The sequence below is a fragment of the Macrotis lagotis genome, chromosome 1, assembly GCF_037893015.1.
Source record: "Macrotis lagotis isolate mMagLag1 chromosome 1, bilby.v1.9.chrom.fasta, whole genome shotgun sequence".
Lineage (NCBI taxonomy): Eukaryota > Metazoa > Chordata > Mammalia > Peramelemorphia > Peramelidae > Macrotis > Macrotis lagotis.
The window spans coordinates 528,294,560-528,322,085 of NC_133658.1; the positions used below are offsets into that span (position 1 = coordinate 528,294,560).

The 27,526-nt window shown below is 35.5% G+C and overlaps 1 protein-coding gene across 9 annotated transcripts in view; it reads right to left on the reverse strand.

Moving 5' to 3' along the window:
• GK (glycerol kinase) overlaps positions 1-21,438 on the reverse strand; it is a 72,991-nt gene extending 51,553 nt beyond the window's left edge. The window contains exons 1-3 of one of the 9 annotated variants that reach the window (XM_074214211.1): positions 21,194-21,438; positions 5,289-5,362; positions 252-358 (exon numbers count right to left, since the gene is read on the reverse strand). In XM_074214211.1, coding sequence (XP_074070312.1) covers positions 252-358; positions 5,289-5,362; positions 21,194-21,271 — 259 coding nt within the window. In that variant the 5' untranslated portion in view covers positions 21,272-21,438. The remainder of the gene's footprint in view (positions 1-251; positions 359-5,288; positions 5,363-21,193) is intronic. The other 8 variants (XM_074214210.1, XM_074214213.1, XM_074214216.1 and 5 more) reach the window with 8 other exon arrangements.
• Positions 21,439-27,526: the final 6,088 nt, after the last annotated feature.

The window sequence follows — 27,526 nt, forward strand, 5'->3', positions numbered from 1 at the left end:
ACACTTAATACAGATGAGATGAATTCTTTTTTTAAAAAAATCAGAATTAGGTAAATGATCATATAAATAATCTACCACAGTCAACTGGAATTTTTTTAATGAAGCTTTTTCCAAGTGATGTGATTCACTTTGTCATTGTATAAAACTTTTAATTTCCTTATTATTATTACTGATGAAATGAACACATAGCAGATTAAAATAATTTTGATGAGTAAGACCCATTCCACCCATTTCCAAACCCCCCAAAATACCTTTGATAGTAGAAATGTCAATATTCAGCTCGGTAAGTTTCTCACAAGTTCTTTCTATACATTCATAGACAGATTGCAGAATCTCCTTAGGATCTTGTTCCACCCATCTTTAAATATAAAAACATCTAAAATGCAGTTCACTTTAACAAGGGTACAACATGCATGAATATTTAGGAAATTTATAGTTTTTAAAGTGCTTTGATAACTTTTAAGACCAAGAATTACATTAAAATCTATTATTCCTCAGTATATTAAGTGAGACTATACAGTGACTTGACCAGGCACTTGACCAGGAAATGGCTTAAACTGAGTAAGTGTTAATTTTTCAATTTGAGCATTTAAACCTCAGAATCTGGGAAATACTACAAATCAAGGGTTTGATTTACTGTTTTGTTAATTATTTAGACTTAACAGAGTGATAGAGAAAATGTCAATAATTCTGATTTAACTTATGGTGACTACAACCCTCTCCCTGCCCTGAGTGGACTTGATCCAAAATAGTTGCATTTTCTGGTACTCAGGAGTCTGTGATTAAGACAAAATATATCCAAAGATATTAAACAGGAAAAAACTCAATTTTCTTCCCACAATTCAAAGAAAAAATACAGAAATTATATAGACTACCTATTTTGAAACCTAATTTATTAGTCTGATGATTAAAGAATAACTCTTTGCCCCCCCCCAAAAAAATAATCCTAGTGAGGTGACTTTTTTTATTCATAAAAGACTGAAAATGACTCAAGGAAACAAATTCTGTTTTATATTGATAAGTAAGAAATATGTAAGCTTCTAAAGTAAATTTTAAAAATAACATATATTCAAGGAAATCCTCTAACTAGGAATACTCTTGTTGAAAGACCTCTCAGTACAAGGAAATATAGAATGATGTAACAAACACAGTGTAGAAAAGTAAATGTACTATATTTTCTGGGTATAATAATGCACATTGATAAAGAATCACCTATTTGTAGTTTTCATTTCAGTTATGTCATGATTGTATTTATCTTTATTCTCATTTTAACTCTAGAGGATATCACAATTCCTTACTATCAAATTTCATTAAAATGGAAATCTGTTGCTACTACATATAGAGAAGTAGCATAGCAGTTGAATTGTGTGTTAGTAATCTATAAAAATTTCATATCCCAATTCTTGAAAATCAGACAAAATTTTATTAAGAGAATTATATCTGATACTACATTCAAAATAAGATTATTATATGTAAATGTGCTCAAAAGGCTAACTCTTGTTAAATAAATTGGATGCTAATACCAACTCATGCATTTTTCTTTTTTTATTCCCCTCCCAGAGCCCTTATTCAAGACAATCTATTGTACTCAGATCAACAAAGTTCCATGGTATAGAGGAAAGAATACTAGACTTGGAGTCAGTGAAATCTTCATTCTAAAGCTACATTTGACCCTTATAATTGTTTGTGACCTTCAGCCATCCAGTTAACCTTGCTAAGCTTTGGCTTCTTCTGTAAAATGGAGATAACTATAACTGTACTACCTAGCTTATCAGAGACTATGAGGAATTTGTAAACTAAAAAGGCACGTAGGAAAAAGAAAAGTTCAAACCTGCCAGTTCAACTTTTATGACCTTGGGGAGTGGAGAGAGCACAAACAATGATGAGCAAGAAGGAATCAGGAAGGGCCTCAAATGGAAGGTGCCACTTGAGTTGAGGCTTGTAAGGAGAAAGGAATTCCAAGAGGCATAGGTAAGGAAAGAAAGCATTTAAGATAGGAGGATAAAATTTGCAAAAGCACAGACATGAGAGATGAAAAGAGAAAAGGAAGTGGTTCAGTCTGGCTGTAATAAAGAGTATGAAGGGAAGTTACATCAAACAGACTAGAAATATGGGTCAAAGCCAAACTGTGAAGGACTTTTAATTGATCAAGTTGTTTTTTTATCCAACAGGGAAGAGGAAGCCACTGAGAAGAGGAAGCTTCCTGAAAGATACGTAGTCAGAACAGTACTTTTAAGAATATCATTTTAGCAGTTGTATGAAGGATGCATAGGAGTGATGGGAGTAATCTACTTAGGAGATTATTTCAGTAGTAAAATGAGAGATGAGGAGGATCCGAATTGGTTGGGGATGACATTGTGAATAGAGGAAAAAAGGGGACTGATAAAACAGTCTTCATAGAGATAGAATAAGACTTGGCAAATGACTAAATGAGGAAAGGGAGAGTGAAAGAGACTTTGAAGAAAACAAGGATAACTCCAAAATTTGGATCTTGGCACCTGGAAGAATAGTGGTATCTCTTCAATAAAAATAGAGAAGTTATAAAGGAGGTTGGATAGTTATAAAGGAAGGTGGGTAATGAATTCTGTTATGGGCAAAATGACTGAGAAATGCCTCAAATGTCTAAGGTGGAAATATCCAAGGCAACTAGAAATGAGAAGGGGGATAAAAACTGAATTTGTAGATTTGAAATTCATATATAGAGATAATTAAACCATAGCAGCTGGTGTGATTCACAAAATAAAAACCATAGATAGAAAAAAGCAATGAAATGTAGGATAAAGTTCTAGTGTTTATCCATGCATAAGGGAAATGAAATTCAATAAATTGAGAAGAAGCAAAAAAATAGGAAGGAAGAGACTGAAGCATAATGTTCACTTTTCAAAATTATGTTTTAAAAAACAATATTTTTCTTATAGTTTTTTCCCTTTAATTCTGATTCTTTTTTCACAACTTGACTAATATGGAAATATGATAAACACAATTATATATGTGCAACCTATATTAGATTACTTGCCATTACAGGGAGGGGGGCAGGAAGTAAAGATGATAGAAAAATGTGGAACTCAAAATGCTTACAAAAAAGATGAATTTTGAAAACTATCTTTGCATGTAATTGGGAAAAATAAGTAACATCAACATAACAAAAAAAGGAAGAAAACCAAAAGAGAAAAGCAAGGGAAGAATATATAGAAGACTATGGTCAGCGTTATTAAGGACACACACACACACACACACACACACAAACACACACAAACAAAAGAATTGAGAAAAAGTCATTACCAAGAGATAATTTGTTGTGATGTAGAGATTTAATGTGTCAGAAATAGAACTGCAAATAATTAACAAGTGGAATGTGAAGTAATTCATGCATGGATAACTTGCTAGATACTTGACTATTTGAGGGAGAAAAATAAATAATAGAATGAAAGAATGATAGGGACAAGTGAAGACCACTTAAGGATTTAGAATAACTAGAAGTGTTTATCAACAAGAAAGGAGTCAGTGGATAATGATAGATGAAAGAGAGAGAGAGAGAGAGAGAGAGAGAGAGAGAGAGAGAGATCATTAAGAAGAAAACTGGAGAAAAATAATTTTTGGGTTGTTTTTGGTTTTTGCAAGACAATGAGATTAAGTGACTTCCCCAAGGTCACACGGCTAGGTAATTATTAAGTGTCTGGGACCAGATTTGAACTCAGGTCCTCATGACATCAGGGTCAGTGCTCTAGCCACTGCGCCACCTAGCTGCCCCAGAAAGATAACTTTTAATGAAAGTAGGTATGAGCTAGAAGTATAGCTAATATGTTTGATGCCAAAGGCATGGTTCAAAAGAAACTTGATTAGCTAGAAAATTAAACCCAAATCTATTTAAGTGAATTTTGTTAGGATACATTCAAAGTTTTTAAAGTGAAAAAATAGTTAAGTATGACTAAGTCAGTCCAAAAAATATCTGATAATTTAGTGGAGAACTTAAAAAAAGGGTCATTGGGGCAGCTAGGTGGTGCAGTGGTAGAGCACCAGCCTTGGAGTCAGGAGTTCCTGAGTTCAAATCTGACCTCAGACACTTAATAATTGCCTAGCCGTGTGGCCTTGGGCAAGCCACTTTAACCCCATTGCCTTGAAAAACCAAAAAAAAAAAGGCTCATTACCTTAGGCCACATATAATGTTCAGAATAAAGGAAGTATGATGGTTCCACCATATTCTGTCCTGGTTAAAGTATGATGCTTAATGCCACATTTCAGGTAAGAGAGATAAACATTGGAGCAATGAGGCCAATTAAGACAATTAAGCTTTAAAACAATGTTATACCAGAATCAATTAAAGTAGCAATTCTCAACCTTTTTGATCTCAGAAGCTTTTTAAAAGATGATCGACCCTACAATACCTGTGCTTACATGGGTTATATCTATCAAAATATAGCATATTAGCAATAAAGTATTGTTATGCAATTAGTTTTGATTTTGTGGAGTCCTAAAAGGGTCTTGGTGAACCTCAGGAATCCCCAAACCACACCTGAGAACTGTTTTGTTAAAAGAACTGAGGGTTTTTTCTCCTTGAAAATAGTAGAAATTATATCTCTCTTCAAATATTTTAAGGGCTATCTTGTGGAATAGAGTGTATTTAGTCTCAGAGAAGAATTGTGAACAGCTTAAGTGAGGCAGATTTTGGCTCCCTATAAAGATAGACCTTTCAAACAATTATGACTATCAAAAATGGAGTGGGTTGCCCCAGTAACCCATAGGCTACCCCTCACTAGAATTCATCAAACAACAGTTAATGACTTTTGTTTGTTTGGAAATTTGTACAGAAGATTATTGGTTTAGTACAAGCTAGATTAACTGGTTTCTAAGGTCCTTCCAAATAAGATTTTGTGACTATGAAGACAAATTTAACTCCTCTATTCTCCAGATAATTCATCTTTGAAATGGGGATAATGAATGATTATCAGCACTATCTACCTCAAAGGGTTGAAAGGAACTTGCTTTGGGGTGTTTCTTACAATGACTGTAGACTGTACATAACTTTCAATTATTTAGAAATAATAATCCTACATTTATAATTATAACATTTCTTTTACTTTTCAACGTGCTTTTAACTTGTTATCTAGAACACTACTAAACAATCAGATATCTTTTATTTATTCTTACAAAAGGATCTCTTTTCCTGGGAATTCAACTCTCCTCATACTGTGATTATAAATACACATGACAAGAAATATGTACCTAGTAAAGATGCAAAAATGATTATAAAAAGTTCAAACTTCATGACCATTAAATTAGAGACATACCCTTCTTTAGGAAACTTCTGTTTTAGTTCTACTTGATGATGACTAAGCAGTTCAGCTGTTCTTGAATTGAAAATCTGAAAAACATGTTGAAAAATTAGGGAGAAAATGTTAATAAATACCAAAATTTGAAGTTAATTCCAAAGTAGATTAACTGTTAAATTCTTTCCAGTTCTAACTCTAAGTCTCTACAAAAACATTATTCAGGAATTTGAGTCAAGTCAGTCAAAATATAGTACTAGATCTACTACTTTGTTGTTGGAAAGGGGGTAAAGATGGAAATAGTGATGAATATATACAATATTATCCCTAAAGAAAACAAAATATTAACTTAAAATAAGATGAACTTCCAGAAATATATTTTTTGTAAATTCATGATTTAAACATCTGACCTTAGAAATAAATGCTTAAAACCATATTGATTTTATTATCGATATTGTCTTAAAAAAACATCCACAATCAGTTGAGGGGGGGAAAAATATAAAACCTTAGCATGTTGAATTAATCACCTCAAGGACATCTGCAGATGAAACTGAGAACTTAAAAATGGTCAAAAAGAAACAGTTTTACAGTTTAACAAATGTATATAATAAGCCATTCGTTCTAAAGACAGAATAATTTTAAAAACACTTAGGAAATAAGAAAACAAGCCATTCCCCAATTGATAAATGATCAAAGGATATGGAAAGGCAATTCTCAGATGAAGAAATGAAAGCTATTTATGGTCATATGAAAAACTGTTCTAAACCATTATCGACTAGGGAAGTGCAAATTAAAACAACTCTGAGGGGCGGCTAGGTGGCGCAGTGGATAGAGCACTGGACCTGGAGTCAGGAGTACCTGGGTTCAAATACGACCTCAGACACTTAATAATTACCTAGCCATGTGGCCTTGGGCAAGCCACTTAACCCCATTGCCTTGAAAAATCTAAATAAAATAAAATAAAACAACTCTGAACAACTTGATGAAAAATGACTAAAAAGGAAAATGATCAATGTTGAAGGGGATTTGGGAAAACTGGGACACCAATACATTACTGGTAGAGTTGTGAACTGATCCAACCTTTCTGGAGAGCAATTTGGGAATATTCCCAAAGGGCAACAAACCTGTGCATACTCTTTGATCTAGCAATAGCACTACTAGGTCTGTATCCCAAAATGATCACAAAAAGGATAAAAACACCACATGTACAAAAATATTCATAGCAGCTCATTTCGTGGTGGCAAATAATTGGAAAATGAGGAGATGCCCATCAACTGGGGAGTGGCTGAACAAATTAGGGATGTGATGGAACACTTTTTCTACAAGAAATCATGAGGGATGAGACTTCAGAAAAGCCTGGAAAGATTTACAATAACTTATGCTGAGTAAAATAAGCAGAACCAGAAAAACAATATACACATTAACATTACTGGATGCTGATAAACTATGATGGACCTGTTTCTTTCAACAGTACAATACTCAAAGACAATTCTAAAAGACTTGTGATCAAAAATACTATCCATAACCAGAGAGGGAACTGTGGAATTTAAATGCAAATCAAAGCCTATTATCTCCAAAAATTGTCTGATATATTATGATATATATTTTTTTCTCTCTGATGTTACTTTTCTTTCATTTGGATTTGATTCTTCTTTTACAACATGATTAATATGATCTATGATTAGCATAATTATTCATATAGAGCCTATATTAGTTGACTTTCTGTCAAAGAGACAGGGGGAGGAAAAGGAAGGAAAGAGAAAAATATAAAACTCAAAATCTTGCAAAAAAAATTATTGGGGAAAACTTTACCATCACATGTTGCTGGAAAAACAAATTAAAAGAAACATTAAAAAAAGCACTCAGGAATCAATTACAAGATACCTCAGGGAAGGGAGAATTTCAAAACAATAGGGAAAATTTTAAGTGTTTCTTTTAAAGAAATAATGCAAACATGAAAATATTGGCAGTCAGGAATGCAAACAACTATTTTCTTATTTCTAAAGACCTAGAAGATCTATCTGCATGAGGTCATTGAAAAATATTCTTTATTACAATCTAAACTGAGAATAAGAAGTCTTATGCATGCTGAATTCTACAGAAGACCATGTATTCATAATCATACAATTTGTTGAATTTAATGTCATACATCTGTATCATATGCGTACACATATGCACACAGAGACATGTCTACAATGAAATCACGTATTTTGCATTTAAACTTCTCCTTCTTCCTAAGATATCAAAGGGTATCCAAAAAAGGAGCCAAATGTAGCCACCTTGGTTTTTTTCATCTTTATTGTGGATGGGTTGAATTAGAGCCCTGTTGCCTTCTTCAGATCTAAACCTAAGATCCTATGATTTAATTAAAAACAACAAAAAAGATATTGCTATTATCGTAAAATGATACAATAGTAACATTGACAAAAGATATAATTGCTGGGGTATCACTTCTAGTTATACTCTAAACTAACTCAATCCAAAGGCTTTGGTCCAAATACTTGACCCTATACTCATCCTAGTCATCTGTTCTTGAGCAGTAATAACAGCAGCATCACCCCCAACCTAATATTTACATAGCTTTAAGTGAAAAACACTTTACATGTAATCTCATTTGAAAAACTTTTCAGCTAGCAACTCAAGATTACTCTTCTCTTCATTACATTAAGGAATGATTGGATTCATCATATCTATAGTTTGTGAATAACTGGATCTTCATGTTTAATTAAAATATAGCAATACTTATTATTAAAAATCTTCCCACTTTATACAGCTCCTTTAGATGAGGCAATGGAGTTAATACTTTTTAATTCAGAGGTGTATTTTAAAAAAGCATCAAAATACCAGACCACCACACTGATGTTAATGAGATTAATTTAAAATTTATCTGGGTAACTCAACATCTTTGAACATAGCTCAAAAATAAGCTTTACGAACATCACTCCAAGATAACCATTTAAAAATGATACTATATTACTAGCTCTCCCCTATGCTTGAATTTTCTCCCTCACCACCTTCATCTCCTGTCCTTAGAAAGATATGAATGAATAGATGTGTATGTGAGTGTGATTTTTTAAAAATATATTTCTCAGTTTCATCATCTTAAATCTGAATTAGTAGTTTGTTGATTGCCCTTCCTATTTCACATCTCTCTTCACTTCAGTCCATTTTCCATTCAGTTACAAATGGTTCTTTCTAAAACAGAGGTCTGAACATTTCACTCTCCTTCCCTTCCATATTTAGCAAACTCCAACAGCTCCCTATTACTTCAAAGATCAAATATAAAATTCAATTCTTGTGTTTTGAGGTTCTTCATAACCTAGTCCCTTCTTACCTTTCCCTTTTTATTCACCTCTCCACATACTTTAAGATCTAGTAACACTGGGCCTCTTTTTTATTCCTCCTCCTAAAGGAAATACCATCTCCTGAATGCACTTTTACTAGCTCTCCCCTATGCTTGAATTTTCTCCCTCACTACCTTCATCTCCTGTTCTTAGAAGTTTTGACAAAAAAAGAGAAGCAAAAGAAAAAAGAAAATCTTCCTGAATTGGTGGAATTAGCATTTTTGGAGGAGAAAAAAGATATCAGCTTATCTGATCTTTTTAAAGAGAAAAACAAATTACCAATATTAAAAATAGAAAAAGAATTTATAATAAAGAATAGGGGCGGCTAGGTGACACAGTGGATAGAGAACGGGCCCTGGAGTCAGGAGTACTTGAGTTCAAATCCGACCTCAGACACTTAATAATTACCTAGCTGTGTGGCCTTGGGCAAGCCACTCAACCCCATGGCCTTGAAAAATCTAAAAAAAAAACCACAACAATAAATAAAGAATAAATAAAGGAAACCATTAGAAATAATTTTGCCTAAACATATTTAAACAAAACAGTTACCAAAAATACCCCACACTCATTGACTCAACATTATAAAAGACTATAAACATATTAATGGCAAAATAAAAAAAATTACAATAAAAAGACACATAAAATCTCACCCCCTTCCATTTATAACATTAAAAAGAATCTTTCCTTAATACCTTAATAGAGGAATTATAGATTTATCTGTAGTAAATAAATGCTAGAAATATTTCCAATAAGATCAAGGGTAAATTATTAGTTTTTTGCAGAAAATACAATGGTCTCAGAAATTCGACTCAAAAATAATTGAAATAATTACTGACTTCAGCAATCTCCCAGGATTAAATAAACAGAACTTCCATTTAAAAGATTTCATTTTTTTAAATAGGAATCTAACTGCTGAGACACACACAGGAATTATATGGATATGTCTACAAAACACACTTAATAGAAACAAAGAACTCTAAATAATTGGAGATACGAATTGTCCATGATTAAGCAATGTTCATATTTTTTTTAGGTTTTGGCAAGGCAAATGGGATTAAGTGGCTTGCCCAAGGCCACACAACTTAGGTGACTATTAAGTGTCTGAGACCGGATTTGAACCCAAGTACTCCTGACTCCAAGGCTGGTGCTTTAGCTATCCACTGCCACCTAGCCACCCCTAAGCAATGTTCATATAATAAAATTGACAACACTACCTAATTTACTCATTTATTCAGTGCCTTATCAAAGTATCATTGTTTACTATCTAGGGAAACAATGTAACCACCTAAAAAAGATGTAACAAAAATTCAATTGAAAGAAAAAAATGGTCAAGCAAATTATTTTTTTAATTGAGAAGGAAAGGAACCCAACAGGTCCAGATCTCAACACAAAGCAGTAATTATTTTGTACTAGTTTAAAAAAGGAACATTTAACCAACAGAACAGATTCTGTGGATAAGAATTTCAGTAGGAAACAGAAACAATGTTCAAAGACTCCACCTATTCAAGTAAGGTTTCACTCAAAAAAACTATACCTCCAGGGAAAATTGAAAGGTCATCATAAATTGGATTTCAATCATTATATAAAGTAATAAGCCCTAAATAGATACATAATCTAGATATTTAAACAAGTAAGAGGTCCAGGAAATATGACATCTTTCAAAAGTACAAGAGAAGGAAAGAATTCTTAGAAAAAATAAGATGGGCGATTTTGAACATTTAATATTGAACATTTTTTGCAGAAACAAAATCATGTACTTAAACATAAAGAAAATAGTTAACTAAGAAAAAAATTACTATTTCTCTAATGAAGGCCTGCTAAAAGGAACTGGTTTAAATTATACATATATATATATATATGTATATCAACAATCAACAATTTATGAAAAGATGCTTTAATCGCTGTTAAAAGAGAAATACAAATTTTAAAAAAATCTGATGATCCAGATCGACCCTATCAAGCTGACAAAAAAGTGAAAATGACTACTGCCAGAATTGTAAAAAGACTAAATAAATAGGAGGAGAAGCATGGAACTGCCCTGTTGATAAGAGATGCAAAATGGTCCAGTCATTTTGGAAAGTAGTTTGGAATTATACCTAAATGTCATTAAAATATCCATTGATATTTTGAATTCTCTAATAACAGATCATGAACCTGTCTTTCCAAGATCAAAAAACTGAAATCAAAGTAATATTTGACTGATGAAGAGTTATAAGAATTGCAATATATTCACATTTATTCATTTTGTGCCTGACTTGCATGAATTCTTATATAAAGGGCTACTTCTGAATTCTAGAAATTAAAGGAAAGTAAATATGGAGACCAACAACAATAAGTTTTCATTGAATAAACATAGATGATTTGAAAATAACAAGTCAAGGTTAGAGTTGGTAACTCATATAGAAACACACAACAGTTAGGTGGTATAATGGATAGAGCACCAACTCTAAAATGGGGAGGATCAGAGTTCAGACACTTGACACTTACTGACCTTATCAGGTCTCTTCACCCTGATTGTTTTGCATCCTGGGTCATCTTCAGTCATCCTGATTAATATCTGGCCACAGGATGCAGATGGCTCCAGAGGAGAAAGTGAGGCTTGTGACTTTGCAAAGTACCTCCTCATTTAAATATATACTTTTAAAACTAGCTCTTCCCTTTGCTTGAATTTTCTCCCTCACCACATCTCCCTGATGTCATGGTCTTCTTTGAGAATGAAGAACAAACTATAACATACATGCACATACATGTATGTATTTATTGGGATGTAAAAAACTATTTGTGTGATATTTGGGTTATTAATATTAATTTATTAAAAAAATATAACTGACTACAGTATTTGAACCATTAAAGCATTCTTTCCCCATAAATTTACTCTTCCCCCAAAATAAGTGGGTTATACCCATCTAAGAAAAAAGACTATTCATAGACAGTATTTCTAATCAGGTAGCTTCCTCTACTATTAGAGACCTCCAATCCCTTTTTTATCATGACTCTCAGTGCCTTGGGTTCTAAATTCATTCAACATAAGTTCCTCATACTTTCCTTCAAAAAAGATCTAAGAGAAGAGCAAGTTATTATTTAGAACTCTATAATTCTAATGTAATGCATTTTTCAAAGTAAGATAAAACAGGTATGGGAACAACAAGCTTGAAAAGGAGATTAAAAAGTCTATTAACAATGTTTACGTTGCATAAAGAATGTCCTGAATTTTTCCAACCCATGCTAAGGGGAGGAAGAAATGATGTTTATAATATTCAGTATTCTGTGTACACATTAATATGCTATAAAAGCATAATCAACAGAATCTAAAAATAGTAAATCAACATAATGGTTGGGAGGCAAGAATTAATATAATTATATTAATTAATTTATAGTTCTACTTCTATATTGTATAGAAAATCAGGGCTAAACAAAATAAAGAGGAATTAAAAAGTATGAGTGGTGATATTTTGAGAAATTACATCATGTACTGGTTTTAAACCATCAATAAGTAGGGTGTCAGGAATACAGCCATCTATGTTTTGGTACTGCTTTTGCTCAAGGAGTTACCACAAATCAGGGAGAAGAATATTTTTGTACCATTTTGTACCTTATTTTTTACTGTAATATTTCAGCAGAGTTTGTGAGGAAAGAAATTAATAAGTGCTTATTGACTGACATGCCAACTTTGAAAATGACTCACAAACTGTTGGATTTGTCTGAGTTTTCATTTAATCAAAAGACTGCCATATTTAACTTCTTTTTCCATGTGTATCTTTTGAGAAAGAATATGGGAGAGAGATTTCAAGAGAGCCAAGATATTTAGCCAAATGATAATATAATATGAATATCATTTGATTAGGAAATGTCCCAAATTTAATCTAGAATTTAAAAGAAACATTAAGTTTAATCCAAAGAATTCAGATAAGCAAATTAAAAATTATGAGGTAAGAAAAAAAATGGAAGGAGTAATGGTGCTGAAATTAATTAGAACTTTCATCCTGGAGAGGATCACAAGTAAGTTCAAAGCTAGGGTACTGCAGCTAAATTACCCTGGATCTGGGATAGAACAGTTATCCTTTACATATGTGTATATGTGTATGTATGTATATATATTTATGTATATGTGTGTTAAGTCAGGAAAAAATTATTTTACATTGAATAAAAGGGAAAAAATGTAGTTTTTCATTTTGAAAGACAAGATATAAAAGGAAAAATAGATGTTCAAATTTAGATACGGTAGCAAGAGGAGAAGATAGTCAATAAATTAAAGCAATCTCTGACTCAGAGTCAAAACATATCAAGAATCAGAACAAGGCCCAAGAGGCAAGATGCTTCAAGTTGTAGTTGAGTATCAAGGAAATTAATAATGTTGGCAAAGGTGGAAACCCATTGGGTCAAAAAGCAGTATCACCTGATTATCTATAAAGTTGGCACTCTGCAAAACTGACCTTAGATCAGTGATGCCAAAGGCCCAGGACTGAATTTATATGAATAGCAGTGCAAAGTCTAATTTCTAGGCTATTAGGTAGGGGGTAGGTGTGGTTTGCTATTATTTTAAATCACTTATAAGATTTTAAGATTTAGAGGACATTAGTTCAAGTTCCTCCTTTTTAAAATTGGAAATTTTCAGTGGTAGATTGAAATCTAAACTGGGATTAAATAATCTCTAAACCTATCTTTTCTAGATTATGTTCCTAACATACAGAAACTAGAAAAAAGATATGTTACTAAGGGCACATCCAAATTAAAAAAAAAAAAAAACAGAAAACCCATAAAGCCTGTAACTACCTACAAGCCAGAAAGCTAAATATATATTTGATAGATATTTTGCAAGAATTTACATGAAAATCATGACAAATGTATGATTTTGTCAGTTTGGGAATTTACAACAAAATACTTATTATGACCTCTCCATGACTTCTTAGTCATATTCTTTTCCATCTTATTCCATAGATCCTCCATAAAAATTTCAATTTCTTTTGTATCTTGTGAAGTGAGGAGAGAAGCAATGTATCATTTAGTCTGCTTCTGTCATTTTTCATGTTCACAATATGAATAGTTCAACATTTTCGGGGGGAAAATGTCCTTAACATCTCATATTAAAGAACACTTATGCAAATTATGCATCTTTTCATACTGTCTTAAGATTGCCTGCAGTATTGATCATTCCAAGACCACGACATTCTCTAAGACAGTCATAAAGCATCATATTTATCTATAGAGAACACACTCTAAAGACTCATCATGGTATAGGGGTTATTCAATCATCCTGAAAAGATGTAAACATGGAACTTACATTTCAACAGATTCTGTCCAGTTGAAGTAGTGGTCTGGCAATAAACATATTTTTTCAGTAACATATAGCCAACCAGAGTAGCTATATATGAAAAGGTTAGTCACTCTAAATTTGGCCCCTAAAAATTTTTTTTTACAAATTGATTCATGAAAACTTGAATATCTATGAAAACGAAAAATAAAAAGTTAAGTATATAATCCAAATTATTTCTCTATCTCACAAGTCAACAAAATTGAACAGCAAGTATAATAGGTAGAATTCAAAGCCAGGTCTCTCCTTGACTCTGAAGTTAAAACTCTTTCTACTAAATCACAGGTTCATTAAAAGTATAATATTCAAGATACAAGAGAACTTTTAACAACAGAGATTAAGCTAAATATGGACTTATTTTATATACTGTTTCATATCTAATAAGTATTTAAATATGAACTGACTTAATGTCATATTTTAAAAAGCCCACAGATTAACCTTGGCTGAGATTTTGGAAATAGTATTACTACCAAGTGACAATACAGCACTTTCAGATTTACACATCCACTTACACATCCTCATGGCTTAATCCTGCATTGTAGCTATGTAGGTGATTGGGTAAATGAATAGTAGAGTATAATCTCTAGAGGGTTTCATCAAGATGAAAATATTCATTACAAGTGTAATAACACACTGTGTATCATTTATCCAAGAGATCAGCAAATTAACAGAAGTTAGATCACTACACTGATTAACTATTATCTATCTATCTATCTAGCTTAAGCTAAATCCTAAGGGAGTTGCAATGCATTTAACTTGAGGGTACTGATGAAACTGCAGGTCCCTTCAGAATTTGAACATTTAAGGTTTTAAAGTACTGTCATCTTAATGGTTATGAGAGGCAAAAAAAGTGCAAGTATCATCTCCACTGTATTATCTTCAAAGATGAAGAAACTGAGATCCATTTCACTCAGCTATGTAAGAACAGAATGAAGACTAGGCCTTTGGATTCAGGTCTTTGAAGTCTAAATCCAACAGAAGGAAATAAGCATCTATTCAGCACCTACTATGTGCCAGGTATTGTGCTAAGTGATTTACAATTTTTAACTCATTTGATCTTCACAATGTTGGAAGTCAAGTGCCATGACTAACCTCATTTTACAGCTGAGAAAACAGAGGCAGAGGTTAAGTATTTACCTATGGTCACATAGCTAGTTAATCATCAAAAGCTGGATTTGAACTCCTCTATCCTGATTCTAGGTCTAGAGCCCTATCAATTGCATCACCTCACTGCCTCTATTTGCTCTTCCAAAGCAATTCTTCAGCAGTTTTATTTAAGATTAATTTGGAAACTAACCAAATAAACTTCTTTTTAAATCCAGGTTGTAATAATAATTGGCTAAAGATTAAACAAGTAATATAGGTTAGGATTAAGGGTTCAGGATTTGGTAGTCAGATGAAACGGCATTGACACTTACTGCCTGTGTCCTGGTCTCTTGGGTCTTCAGTTCTCTCAACTGTGTGCAAGGGCAAGGGATGTACTTCATTATTCTAAGTTATCTTCCAGTTGTAAATATATGATACAGTGCTCACTAAAGTTATTCTGACTGACTGCTTAAGAAGCATGCAATATAATATCCGTATTAGTGAACACATTTACCTTTATTATATGATCAAAAGGAGTTGAGGAAGAGAATCAAGCATGATGCTAGTAAATCCATAAATAATTAAAAAGCATGAATTAAACAAGTTTTAATATCCTTTCCCTTTCCTTCCAGTAAAAATACTCTTCAGCACTTTTTTGAACAAGAAATTATAAATTTCAAATCTTTATTTTTCTTTTTAGATGAATAATCTTTTCCTCTAGCCCTGATTTTCTTGAAAGAAAATTATTTCAGCAGATTTAAATAACTTTTATGTTTTGTTTACCTACCTTTAAAATTATATATATATATATATATATGTATATATATATGTGTGTGTGTGTGTGTGTGCATATGTAGATATAGAAGTTTTAAACTAGATGTGGATAACACTATATCCCACACTTACCTAATGCTTCATAGGGATCAGCTGGGTTCATAAAGTGTTACCAAAGTCACTTCTGTAAATTGTTTTTGTATAAATATTATTTATAAATATAAAATTATATGTGAAGTAATGATAACACAGGATATAATACAGTTCATATTATAATTACTGCTGTTTGATGCATAACTACATTTGGTTGATTTCCTTGTCAAAGATACTGGAGTGATTTGCCATTACCTTCCCCAGATCATTTTACAGATGAGGAAACTGGGACAAACAATTAAATGACTTGCCCAGAGTCACAAAGCTAGTAGGTACATGTGTGAGGGCAGATTTGAACTTGGGGTCTCCTAGCTGCCCTCACATTTACATATCAATTTACAATTTGCAAAGCAGTACAAGCTTTATTTTCATTTTACAAATGAGAAAACTATGACTCAAACAAGTTAGGGTAATGTCAGTATTCTTTCTATTATATAACCTTACCTAATAGGATCATAAACCTAAAGCCTGAATGGACTATAATAATCAATTAGTTCACCCCTTTTATTCTATTCATGAGGCATCTACGACCAGAAACTTGCCCAAAGTCTTATAGCTTAGTGAGAAGAGTCAGTATTTGAACAGATAGTTTCTAAATCCAAATCTAGTACTTTCTTTTCACTCTGTCATAGAAGTATTACTGATTTAAATGCAAAAACAATAACCATCAAACCTAAGCACATGGATCATCGTGAAGTTTAGAACATAAAGTAATCAGGAAAAACAGAAGGCTTCATAAATTTAAGATGAAAGAAAATGGGGATAAAAGTACATATCACTACTCTTTTATGAGATATAAGGTCTAATGAAATAACTTGTAAAGGCAAATGTTCTCTGCTACAATTGTCACACCTCAGTTGTAACCACTCCTCTCATAATGAGGGTAAAATAGTTAACCCATCATCATAGATCACTATAATTATTATGCCTATGCTCTGTATGACCTACAACAGCAGTTTTCTTCACTAATTTAATAAGAGTAATAATTAGAATAACAAGATTTGGAGCCGGAAGGGATCTTAGATCAACTAGTTCAACTTTGTAATTCTACTTTATGAGGAAAGTAAGGCCCAGACAAGTTAAATGGCAGGCCTAAAGATAGGTAATACAGGTAATTAGTATAGAGATGAGATTTAAACCAACGTCCTCTATTTTTCATCCACTGCTCTTGACCTCTACCTAACTGACTAGCCTGTTCATCATTCGTCAATGTGCATAATCTCTCCATTACAATATAACCATGCCTTTTTTTATCCCCGCTTTGGTTTTCCTATAAATACTTCATAGAGTAAATACTCAAAAAGAAAAACTCTATATAAGACTGGGATTCTGGTTAGGAAAAGCTAAAGATTCAGTAAACAGAATCCACATATAAAAGTGCCATATATTTATATTGCCCTTTACAATTTATATACGGCATCTATTTGAATTTCAGAAAAAATACTATAGAGTATGATATTATTGTAATTTTTCTGATGCAGAAACAGAAATAAAATCTTATCCAAAATCATAGCTATTAAGAGGTAGGGCCAAAGTTTCACTTATAGATAGCCTGCGTTTTAAGCCAGTTTTTCTCCTGTACTAAACCACAGCTATTAACAGATATTGAGGCAAAATTGTAAAGCAGATTTTGGTTCCTGTTAACAACGTAATTCTCCTTTTCCCAATCTAAATAAGCATCCCCCTTCTGTAACTCCACGCATACATACAAACTCAGAATACTATCCCCAGCCCCTTCTCATGAAAGAAAGAAAGAAAGAAAGAAAGAAAGAAAGAAAGAAAGAAAGAAAGAAAGAAAGAGGAAAAAGGGGGAAAATGCATCATTCTAGTATCCTACTCTAGAAAAGTAAAGAACAGTGGTAGGAACAATGCTATTCTCATGATAAGTATGATGAACCAACCTCCATGCTAGTGTGTCAATCCTAATCCTGATGGTTTTCCCAAGTAACAGATAATTCTGCAATTGTAGCCTTTTAAGATTCTAGAGATACTAACTTATCTTGAGTTCAAACTCTTTAATTATGACAATATATATGGGACAGTGAAGTTTTGACCACGCTATGCACAAAAGCTCCAGGCCTTAATAGAGAAGTAGGGAAATAGAATGCTTAACAATATGGAATGAGAAAGGAAAGAGTAGAGGTTTATTCAAGTACAGAAATGATGACCAGAATAGGAAAAATTATACACAAAAAAAAAACCTTTGAGACAACTTTTCTATATAGTTTACAAAAAACCCAATAAAATGTCACAAAAACGACTTCATACAAACAGTCCCATTTGCCCATGCTTAAAAGTTCCAAATTCTTATAACAAAATTGACTGATATTTATCAACAAAGCTCAACATAGGTAATATTTTTATGTCAATACTATATATAAGCATGTGTAATTTGGTGTATTTCCTTTAACAATGCAGAAAATCCTTTTGATGGCTTAGTAGATAAGTCTTTGAAAATTGTCATGACTGAAAATAACTCCTCATTCTGAAGTCAACCTGGTGGAGAGGCTCTAAACTAAGAAATGCAGATTTTCAAATGACAGGCACACATGCTAGAATTTAAAAGCACAAAAACTTAAACCATGATAAGTAATTTAGTGAAAGAACTTAAAGAAAACATACATAAGTGATCAAACAGAATCGAGGAAGTTGTTAAAATGATAACCTATGTGTACTGAACCCACTGCTACCAACTTCAATAAAATGGTCCCTCCCTGGAACTTATTATATTACTCTGCACACCAAATAGATGCATGCCAAACCTAACTCTCCAGTGATAGAAATGTAGTAAATCCTGCTCAGGACAAAAAGCATTTACATCTTTCCCCAAGATTAATCCTTTTTCACTTAACAAATTGAGGAAGTTGAAAATTTTCTGAAATTATACATCAATTAATTTCTCTTTTGTAATTCAGTTTAACACATCTAGAGAGTAACTTTGTCTACATGCAGAATATATCTGACGCATAAAAAAAACTAAAGTACCTTACAGTTACCACTTGTTTTTAGCCTTCACTAGTACAAATTAGCTTAAGTGAATCCAACAAGTAGATGGAATAATAACTATAATCTTTTGATTGGCAACTATCTAAAATCAAAAAGCTTCCTTAAACATGATTGTTATTACTCATTTCATTCTTAACATGGGAGATTAGCAATTATACTGAGTCATGATTGCATCACAGGACATTAAAAGCAATAACTTCTGGAAATTTGCTCAAGATTAATTCAATATATTTTAAGAAAACAATTCAACATGTAGAACTATATATCAAGAACTGCACTGGTAGAATCTTGTTTAGGGCACAGTCGATCATTTTTTGATCCCCATCTTCACTTTCTTATAAATTATACTACAGGAGTCCTACCATCTACTTTTTCATTAACAAAAACAGATTTACAGGACTACAAAACTCTATAAAATATGACATGATGAGAATATTTGGAAATTAGAATCTATTTTCCTCTTTGAAAACCATCTATTACATCTATTACATTTATTAGTAGACAAATCTTCCTGATGTACCTAAAAACTTCATCTTCAATAGTTTAGCTAAAAGGAAAAATGGCAATTCCTTTTTTTAGAAACAGAATTATTTTATACCATTTGAATGAGGAAAGTGATTCAGATTTTCTTGTAACAATATGGCAAACATAAGTTAAGAATTGAAATGATAAATCCAGATTTAAGGAGCAAAGTTCTATCTGCTAGTGTCAATGGACATCTGATTAACATGAACTTAGTAACCATGCATTAAATTAGATAACCACCAGGCTTTGACCAATAATTTAAACTCAATATACATTTGACTGGAAGTATATCTTATGTACGAATAAAATTGTGTTTGTATACATATAAATCAAAAATTAAGCTTATCTTACCCAAAGGTTAGATTATCCAAAAGATTCTTAAGATTTTTTGGAATGCGGCATAAATATTGGAATGTCAAAATAAGTCACACAAAAACTGGACTGAAATTCTCTATTAGGAACAAATGAGATGAAGACATGAGGCTGATTTTTGAATCAAGAAACTAACTGTGAATTCCAAAAGAATGGCAAATAGTACTACATAAAAACTTTTGCTAATACTTAAATTATCTTTGATGAGAGAAGACACTGAAAAAGAGCCTACTGAATAACTACTCTTCAATTTGCCCGTAGTCAGATAATATTACTGAAGGTTTTTTTTTATTTTTTAGGTTATTGCATGGCAAATGGGGTTAAGTGGCTTGCCCAAGACCACACAGCTAGGTCATTATTAAGTGTCTGAGGTCAGATTTGAACTCTGGTACTCCTGATTCCAGGGCCGGTGCTCTATCCACCACGCCACCTAGCCGCCCCTATTACTGAAGTTTTAAGGCATGTTTCTCTACTGTTAATGCCAGATAGTGTCATATGAATGCAGTTTAAACCATAAAAATGCCAAACATGTTAAATCAAACATTCATTTTATTTATTCTGTGCTGTGAGTAGAGCGGTAAATCATCTGTTTGTAGCCATCAAACAAAGGAAGCGAAGTGTCAGGAGTTTTCTTAAGACAAGAAAGTCAGGCATAAATAAAGCATAGTAATAATCCCTGATCAAATTCATGTTTTATTCTCTCTTAGCATTCATTCTTACCGTTAAGGATGACAAGGCAATAATGATTTTTTTTCTACCGCTCTTAGCTTGGGACCGTATTAGGCTGCCACAACCATGACACTGCTTTCACCCTCAACCCAAGGGCATCCAGAGACCCACGAGGCCAAATTTCGCTCATGCAGAGTGGCCTTGCGGGACAACCTGCAGCTCCTGCGCGGTGGCCCAGGCCCAGTGTGGACTCTCAGGACCCCGGGCCCGGGCTCCCTCGCCCCCCACCCTATGAGCCTCTCTCCCCGCTCCCACACATTCACCCACTTATCCCACACTCCGGGTTCCCCGTAATTCTATGTTTCCTGGAGCCGGCAGGGCAGCGTGGGGGGGGGGGGGAGCCTGCTATTTGCCAAGGCCCCTTCCGAAGAGGAGCGTGCCCAGGCGAGAAGGGTGCCCTGGGAGAAGTCATTCATGCCCGTGCAGGAAGGAAACAGGCGGGCGAAGGGCGTGGGGGCTGCCGGGGAGCGGGCTGGGACGCGGGGCCGGCCCCGCGGGGTCAGCCTCTCCTTCCCCTGGAGGGGCCCGGGGTGGGATGGGGCAGGCGGCTGCCCGCGCCGGGCCCCGGTCATCCCTGGCAGGCTGCCCCGCCCCGGCTCCCGGCATCCCCGGGTCCCGGAGCTCACCAGAAAGCGCGTGGAGCTGGTGCCCTGATCAACGGCCCCCACCAACGGCCCCAGCACCGCCTTCTTCGCGGCTGCCATGGAGCCGGCTCCCACTCCGCCGGCGCTCGAGGCGCGTATCCCGGGCGACGCGGGGGCGGCGGCGGCGGCGCGGAGGGGCTGGCGCCCGGGCAGGCGGCGGAGCCGGGCGCGAGCACTGGAGCCTCCGCGGCGCGGCCGGCCGAATCCCGGGCCGCGGCCCGGCCCGCCCCTTTATCCCGGAGGCCCGCTCCCGGCCCGCTCCCCGGGTCCTCTCCCCGCCCCCTCCGGACACAGGCTGCCCCCTCCCCCGCCCCTCCCCCAGCCGCCCGCTCCCGCGGGCGCCCGCTTCTGCCCCGCCCCAATTGGCCGGGCCGGAGGCGTGACTGGGGCGCTGTCAGCGACGCCGGCCAATCGCCTGGCGGGGCGTGAGGCGGAGGGGAGGAGCCCGGGGAGAGCGCCTACGTTCCTTTAAGACGTCACGGGGGGCGGGGCGACCTGGTGGAGGAGGTGTCGGGGCGGGCCCAGTGGATGCCCGGGGCTACGGGGCTGGGGGTGCTTCCCTGGAGGGCTGCGGGGGGGTCCTTCAAAGACATTATCCGGGCCGAATCGGAGCCCCCCCGGGTCCGGGACCCCACGCCTCCGCAGAGCAGCTTCCAAAGTGCGTATCCACGCGTGAGAAATTGCCTTGGTTGAACTCTGAACTGGGAATCCTCCCTCACCCCTCCCACTTGTATACCTGTGAAGCTTAAGCAATAGAAATATTTTTTAAAAAAACTCATTTATTGATTCCTGCGTTTTGCAAAACGTTCCACATCGTCTCATTTACGAGCTCTCACCCCATCAGTTTTGCTGTCTTTTTTTTGGCAAGACAACGGGGCTAAGCGGCTTGCCCCAGGTCACGCAGCCAGGTAATTAGGTGTCTGAGGTCGCTTTTGAACTCAGGTCCTCCTGACTGCAGGACTGGCGCGCTATCCGCTGTGCCACCTAGCCGCTCCTGCTGCCTTCTCAGAAAGAATCGTTTTCAGACTTTTTTAGGACCCGAGAGAAGTGCTCAAAGAGCAGTCTTTTTCACCAAGAAGAACCAATGAAGGTCTCAGAAGACAGATTATAAAACACTTGGTTCCTCTCTTGAAGAAGAGAGGTTGGAAACTGTGAAAACAGAATGGCATGTACACTGATAGATTTGGCTAAATTGTTTTTAATCACCGTTCAATCCAGAGGGTACATATTCTAAATGCCTGTGTTAAAAAAAAGCAAAAGGTATCAATAAAACCATATTTAAAAAACTTAAAAAATTAAGCCCTTTCAGATTCCACCCCAAGCTATGCAAAAACCTTATATTGACTGAAAAACTATTTGGACATGTTCTAGTTTCACAGGTTTTCCTCTCTACTTCTCTCAAGAAGACCTAAATCTTAGGACTCAATAAATGTTTATTGACCAACAATTCAAATAAGGCCTCAGACACATTCCAGCTATATGACCCTGGAGGGGCAGCTAGTTGATGCAGATAGAGCACTGACTTTGGAGTTGAGGAGGATGTGAGTTCAAATTCAACCTCAGACACTTGACACTCACTAGCTGTAATAACCTTGAGGAAGTCTCTTAAGCTTTATTAACTCACATCCAGGGCCATCTCCAGTCATTCTGATTCATATATGACTACTGGACCCAGATGACTCTGGATGAGGCTGGTGATTTAGCACAGCCCCCCCCCCCCAATCCAATTCATATGCTTGTCATTGTATCACCTCCATGATATTGTGATCTTCTAAAATGAAAGACAAACATTATATCTGGACCCAGATGGCTCTGGAGGAGAAAGTGAGATTGGTGACTTAACACCATCTCCCTCACTCAGATGTATCCATATGTTTGTCATGACATCACCTCCCTGATATCATGGTCTTCTTCAAGAATGATGGACAAATATCATCATATGACCCTGGGAAAGTCACTTGATCTCTATCTGCCTTAATTTCCTCAGCTGTAAAATGGAGATCATAATAGTTAAGATCAAATGAGATATTTATAAGTTACTTAGCATAGCATCTGACATATGCTCATGTTGCCTAATAAATATTAATGCTTAGCAATTCCCCATTCCCCTTATTAACAACAGTTTTCAAGGTAGTGTAGGCAGAAGACAGTCATATTTTACATTCATCCAACTGTTTATATCATTCTTATCTCCCTTTTGGGGGGTACCTAGGTGGTACAGGTGTCAAGTCAGAGAGATTCATCTTCCTGAGTCCAAATCTGGCCTTAGGCACTTTCTAACCTTGTGACCCTGGACAAACCACTTAACCCTGTTTCCCTCAGTTTCTTCATCTGTAAAAAGAGCTGGAGAAGGAACCACTCTAGTGTCTTTGCCAAGAAAACTCCAAATGGGTTCACAAAGAATAATACATGATGAAAATGAAAACAACAAAACAGTAAAAAGTAATGTCTATAGACAGTCTAAAAACTGTGTGATCAGGATGGCTAGGTGGCACAGTGGGTAGAGCACTGGCCCTGGAATCAGGAGTACCTGAGTTCAAATCCGGCCTCTTAATAATTACCTAGCTATGGGGCCTTGGCAAGCCACTTAACTCCATTTGCCTTGCAAAAAAAAACCAAAATGAAACAAAAACTGTTCATTCTGGGAATTTCACTTCATAATTCCAGTTGAAATTGCAAAATCTGCCTTTGAAGAAAGCAGATTTGGAATAATATTGCAATGGTGAGTCCAGCATCTCTGTATTTCTAATTTTGTGCTCCAACGGGGGGGGGGGGGGGGGGTCAATAATAGGGTTAAGTAGAAACATTATATCAACTTGACCTTTCACACTTCAAAAGATCTTAATTATGGGATTTACATAGAAAACCATTGCCCGATTCTTGGAAATGTGAAGAGGAAAAAAAAATCAAACCAAACACATTAATATGAAGTACTATAAAGCACTCTGAATTTAGAGTCAGAGAATATGGGTTGAAATCTCAGTTCTGGTACTATTCTGGAACTTAACAGTCTATTCCCTTTCCATTACTTTTCATAGGCTGTCTCCATACCAACTCTTTGTCTCCTCAAATTCCTTTGCTCCCTTTAAAGCTCTGTTCAAATACTACATCCTACAAGAGACTTCTCATGACCCACCCCACCCTTTCCTAGTTATGACTGCCATCCCCACACACTAGAAAAATCTACTTTTTATATATTTTGTTTTAAGCATCTTTGTTACTTTGAACAAGTCATTTAATGTGTCTAGTCCTCCATTTTCTTATTTGTAAATTAAAGGGAATCATTAAATTGAAATGGAAAGGGACCCGAGAAATCATCCAGCCCAACTCCCACATTTTAGCAATAAAGAAAACTGAGACCCAAAGAAATTCAATGACTTTCCTAAAGTCATCAGAAGCAAATCTGGGATTCAGATAAAAATCATCTGACTTTTAATTCTTTTAATTGTATTATTTCCATATATATATTTCCAGTATAATCTAAGGATCCCAATGGTAAAAAGCTCACTAAGTTCAACAGTCACATACTAGGTGCTACAGTGTATAGAGTACTGGCCTTGGAGTCAGGAGGACCTGAGTTCAATTGTGACTTCATATGCTTGATGCTTACTAGCTGTATACCTTGGCCAAGTCACTTAACCCTGATGACTTCCTATTCAGGGATGTCTCCAGTGAACCTGATTTATATCTGATCACTAGACCCAAATAACTCCAGAGGAGAAAGTAAGGCTGGTGGCTTGGTACAACATTCCCTCACTCAAATCCAATTCACATTCTTGCCAGGGTATTGCCTCCCCTGATGTCATTGTCTTTTTTTGAGAACAAAGGGCAAATATCATCATCACTGATGATTTTTTAGACCCTACTACATTTTAGTTTTTAGTGGAGAGAAATTATTCTCTATTTAGCAAGCCACAGGCACTGTGGAAAGTGTGTAAGGAAAGAAATTGTAGCATCTGTGAAAAATGAATTGATGAATAATTTTCAAATTTGTTCATTTGCAGTTCTCACAACAATCCCATGCTCCACAGCATCTTCTGTTTAATAATTAAATCCCTTTACAGTCAGAATTTCTAGTAATTTCATAATACTCACCTCACTCAGCAAACTGGACTGCTTTTTGTTACCTATACATGATATTCTATAGCCCACTTTGGTGCTTTGGCAAAGGCCATCCCCACGCCTCTTTGAATTCCTGGCTCCCTTCAAAGATCAAGTGCTACTTCCCACAGGAGGCCTCTCCTAATTGCCACTAGTTGTTAATGCTCTGCCCACACATACCAGGAATTACTTTGTATTTACTTTGTATTTTATTTTGTAGTTAGTATCTTTGTATATATTTTCTCCTCCTAGTTCTCCCCTAATGTTTGGTAGTAGGCATTTGGGATACTAAGACAGAAATGCCTTGTCCCTAAAGTTCTTACATGCCATTGGGAGATGTGCAAACAAAAAAGTGGGAACAAGATATTTTGAACAGGAGAAAGTATTACCATTGAGAAGATCAGGTAAATTCCTTGAGGGTAAAAACTGTTTCTTTTCATTCTTATTCAATGCAAAACTGGATAGATGAGCCTATGACTGCTTTCTTTCTTAAAGACAGAATGGAAGAAATAAAGCAGAAGAGATCTAATTCAGGAGGCTAGCTCATCCTTTCCTATATTCCTAGAATTTATTAATCAATTATTATATGCCTCTGAATGGGGCACTTAAGATACAAAACCAGAAATGGCATAATCTTCAGCAGCTTATCTAATACTGGGAGATATCAAAAGTAAACAAATAACTGAATCAAACAAGTTAATTGAAATGGGAATGAATGAGATAAAGTCTGAGATTTCTTCAGTAGAATATTATAGATTGGAGAATAGTTAACTATGTGCCCCTCCTCCCTTGTCAAAGCAGCTTCTAGGATATTGGTGAAGAGTCATCTGACCCTGTCTTATCTGTTGAAGTCTGGATGTTCATTCAATTCCTGGGGTTGAAGAGATAAACTGGTTTTAGTTTGAATTATATGCTCTTTTCCTTAGATTAATTTACTGTCTAGATTATGAAGACCACATTCCTCATTAATGAGGGTGGGTCAGTGTGGGGGGGGCAGGAATTGAGTTAGGATACATGTGATTCTTGGGTCTTTTGCTTTTGCCTCAATCTCTGTAATTGATTGGGGCCTGTTCCTGGAGAAACAAATAAAGTTTTCTCTTCATACCTTGAGAGATCTCCAAAATTTATTTAAGTGGCAATTGTTCCCCACAGGAATATCAGGAAAGGTTGAGAAAATGGTACCAGGGTGAGCCTTAAACATATTTCCTATGAACTGCTTTGCTTGATTTTGAGTCTTTGAACACCCCTTCCAGGATGAGCTCAGCCCTTTAGGGAAGGAAATTTTTAGAGAATTCCTCTTCATTTTTGCTTGTTTCCAAATTTCAACAACATGCTCCTAAAGCCTCTGGCCCACCTATTCCCTATTCCCAGATTCCTTTTGTGTATTGTCTTTCTGTGAATTGTTTGGCACTTGATAAATATCGATTGATTGATTGATTGACCTACTGAAAAGCAAAGTATTATAAATGGTGAAGATGGACTGTTTTTATAAACATGAAGGTTAGCCCGGGTAAAGGCTTGAAAACAATAGATGATATACCAAATTCAAAGGACACTGAATAGGTTCATTAGATGGAAGGAAGACTATATGGGGAATATTAATTGTAAAAAGGACAGTTTAGGGCCCAACTGGGAAGGACTTCAAATAACTGGCATTTTTCCTGCAAGCAAAAGAAAGTCACTTAATATCTATGGACATGAGTCATATGATCAGATTTTTGTTTTAAGATATTTTGGCAATTCCATGGAGAATGAATTTGAGAGGGGTTAGAATGGGGAATATTTTAATTATCAGAAAGAGAGAGACAGAGATAGAGAAGAGAGAGAATTGGTAAGGGTCTGTACAAGAATAATGACTGTATGAGTGGCTAATTTATACGACTATACTTGGTGATTGAATGGTAATAGAAAATGAAGGAGAGAAAAGAGTAAAGTTTAATTCTGAGATTGTACAACTAAATGATTGGAAGGATCATGTCCTTAGCAGAAAGAGGCAAGTTTGGGGATTTGAGTGGAACTTGAAAAGTTCCATGTGGGATAAGCTAAATTTAAGATGCTATAACACACATACACATACATATATAGATATATGAAGATATATAAGTATGCAAGTTCATATGTCTGGCAGGTAGTTGGCAGTGTGAACTAGAGTTCAAGAAAGACCTTAAGAATGAAAATAGAGATTTAGGATTCTACATAGAGCTAATCAAAAAA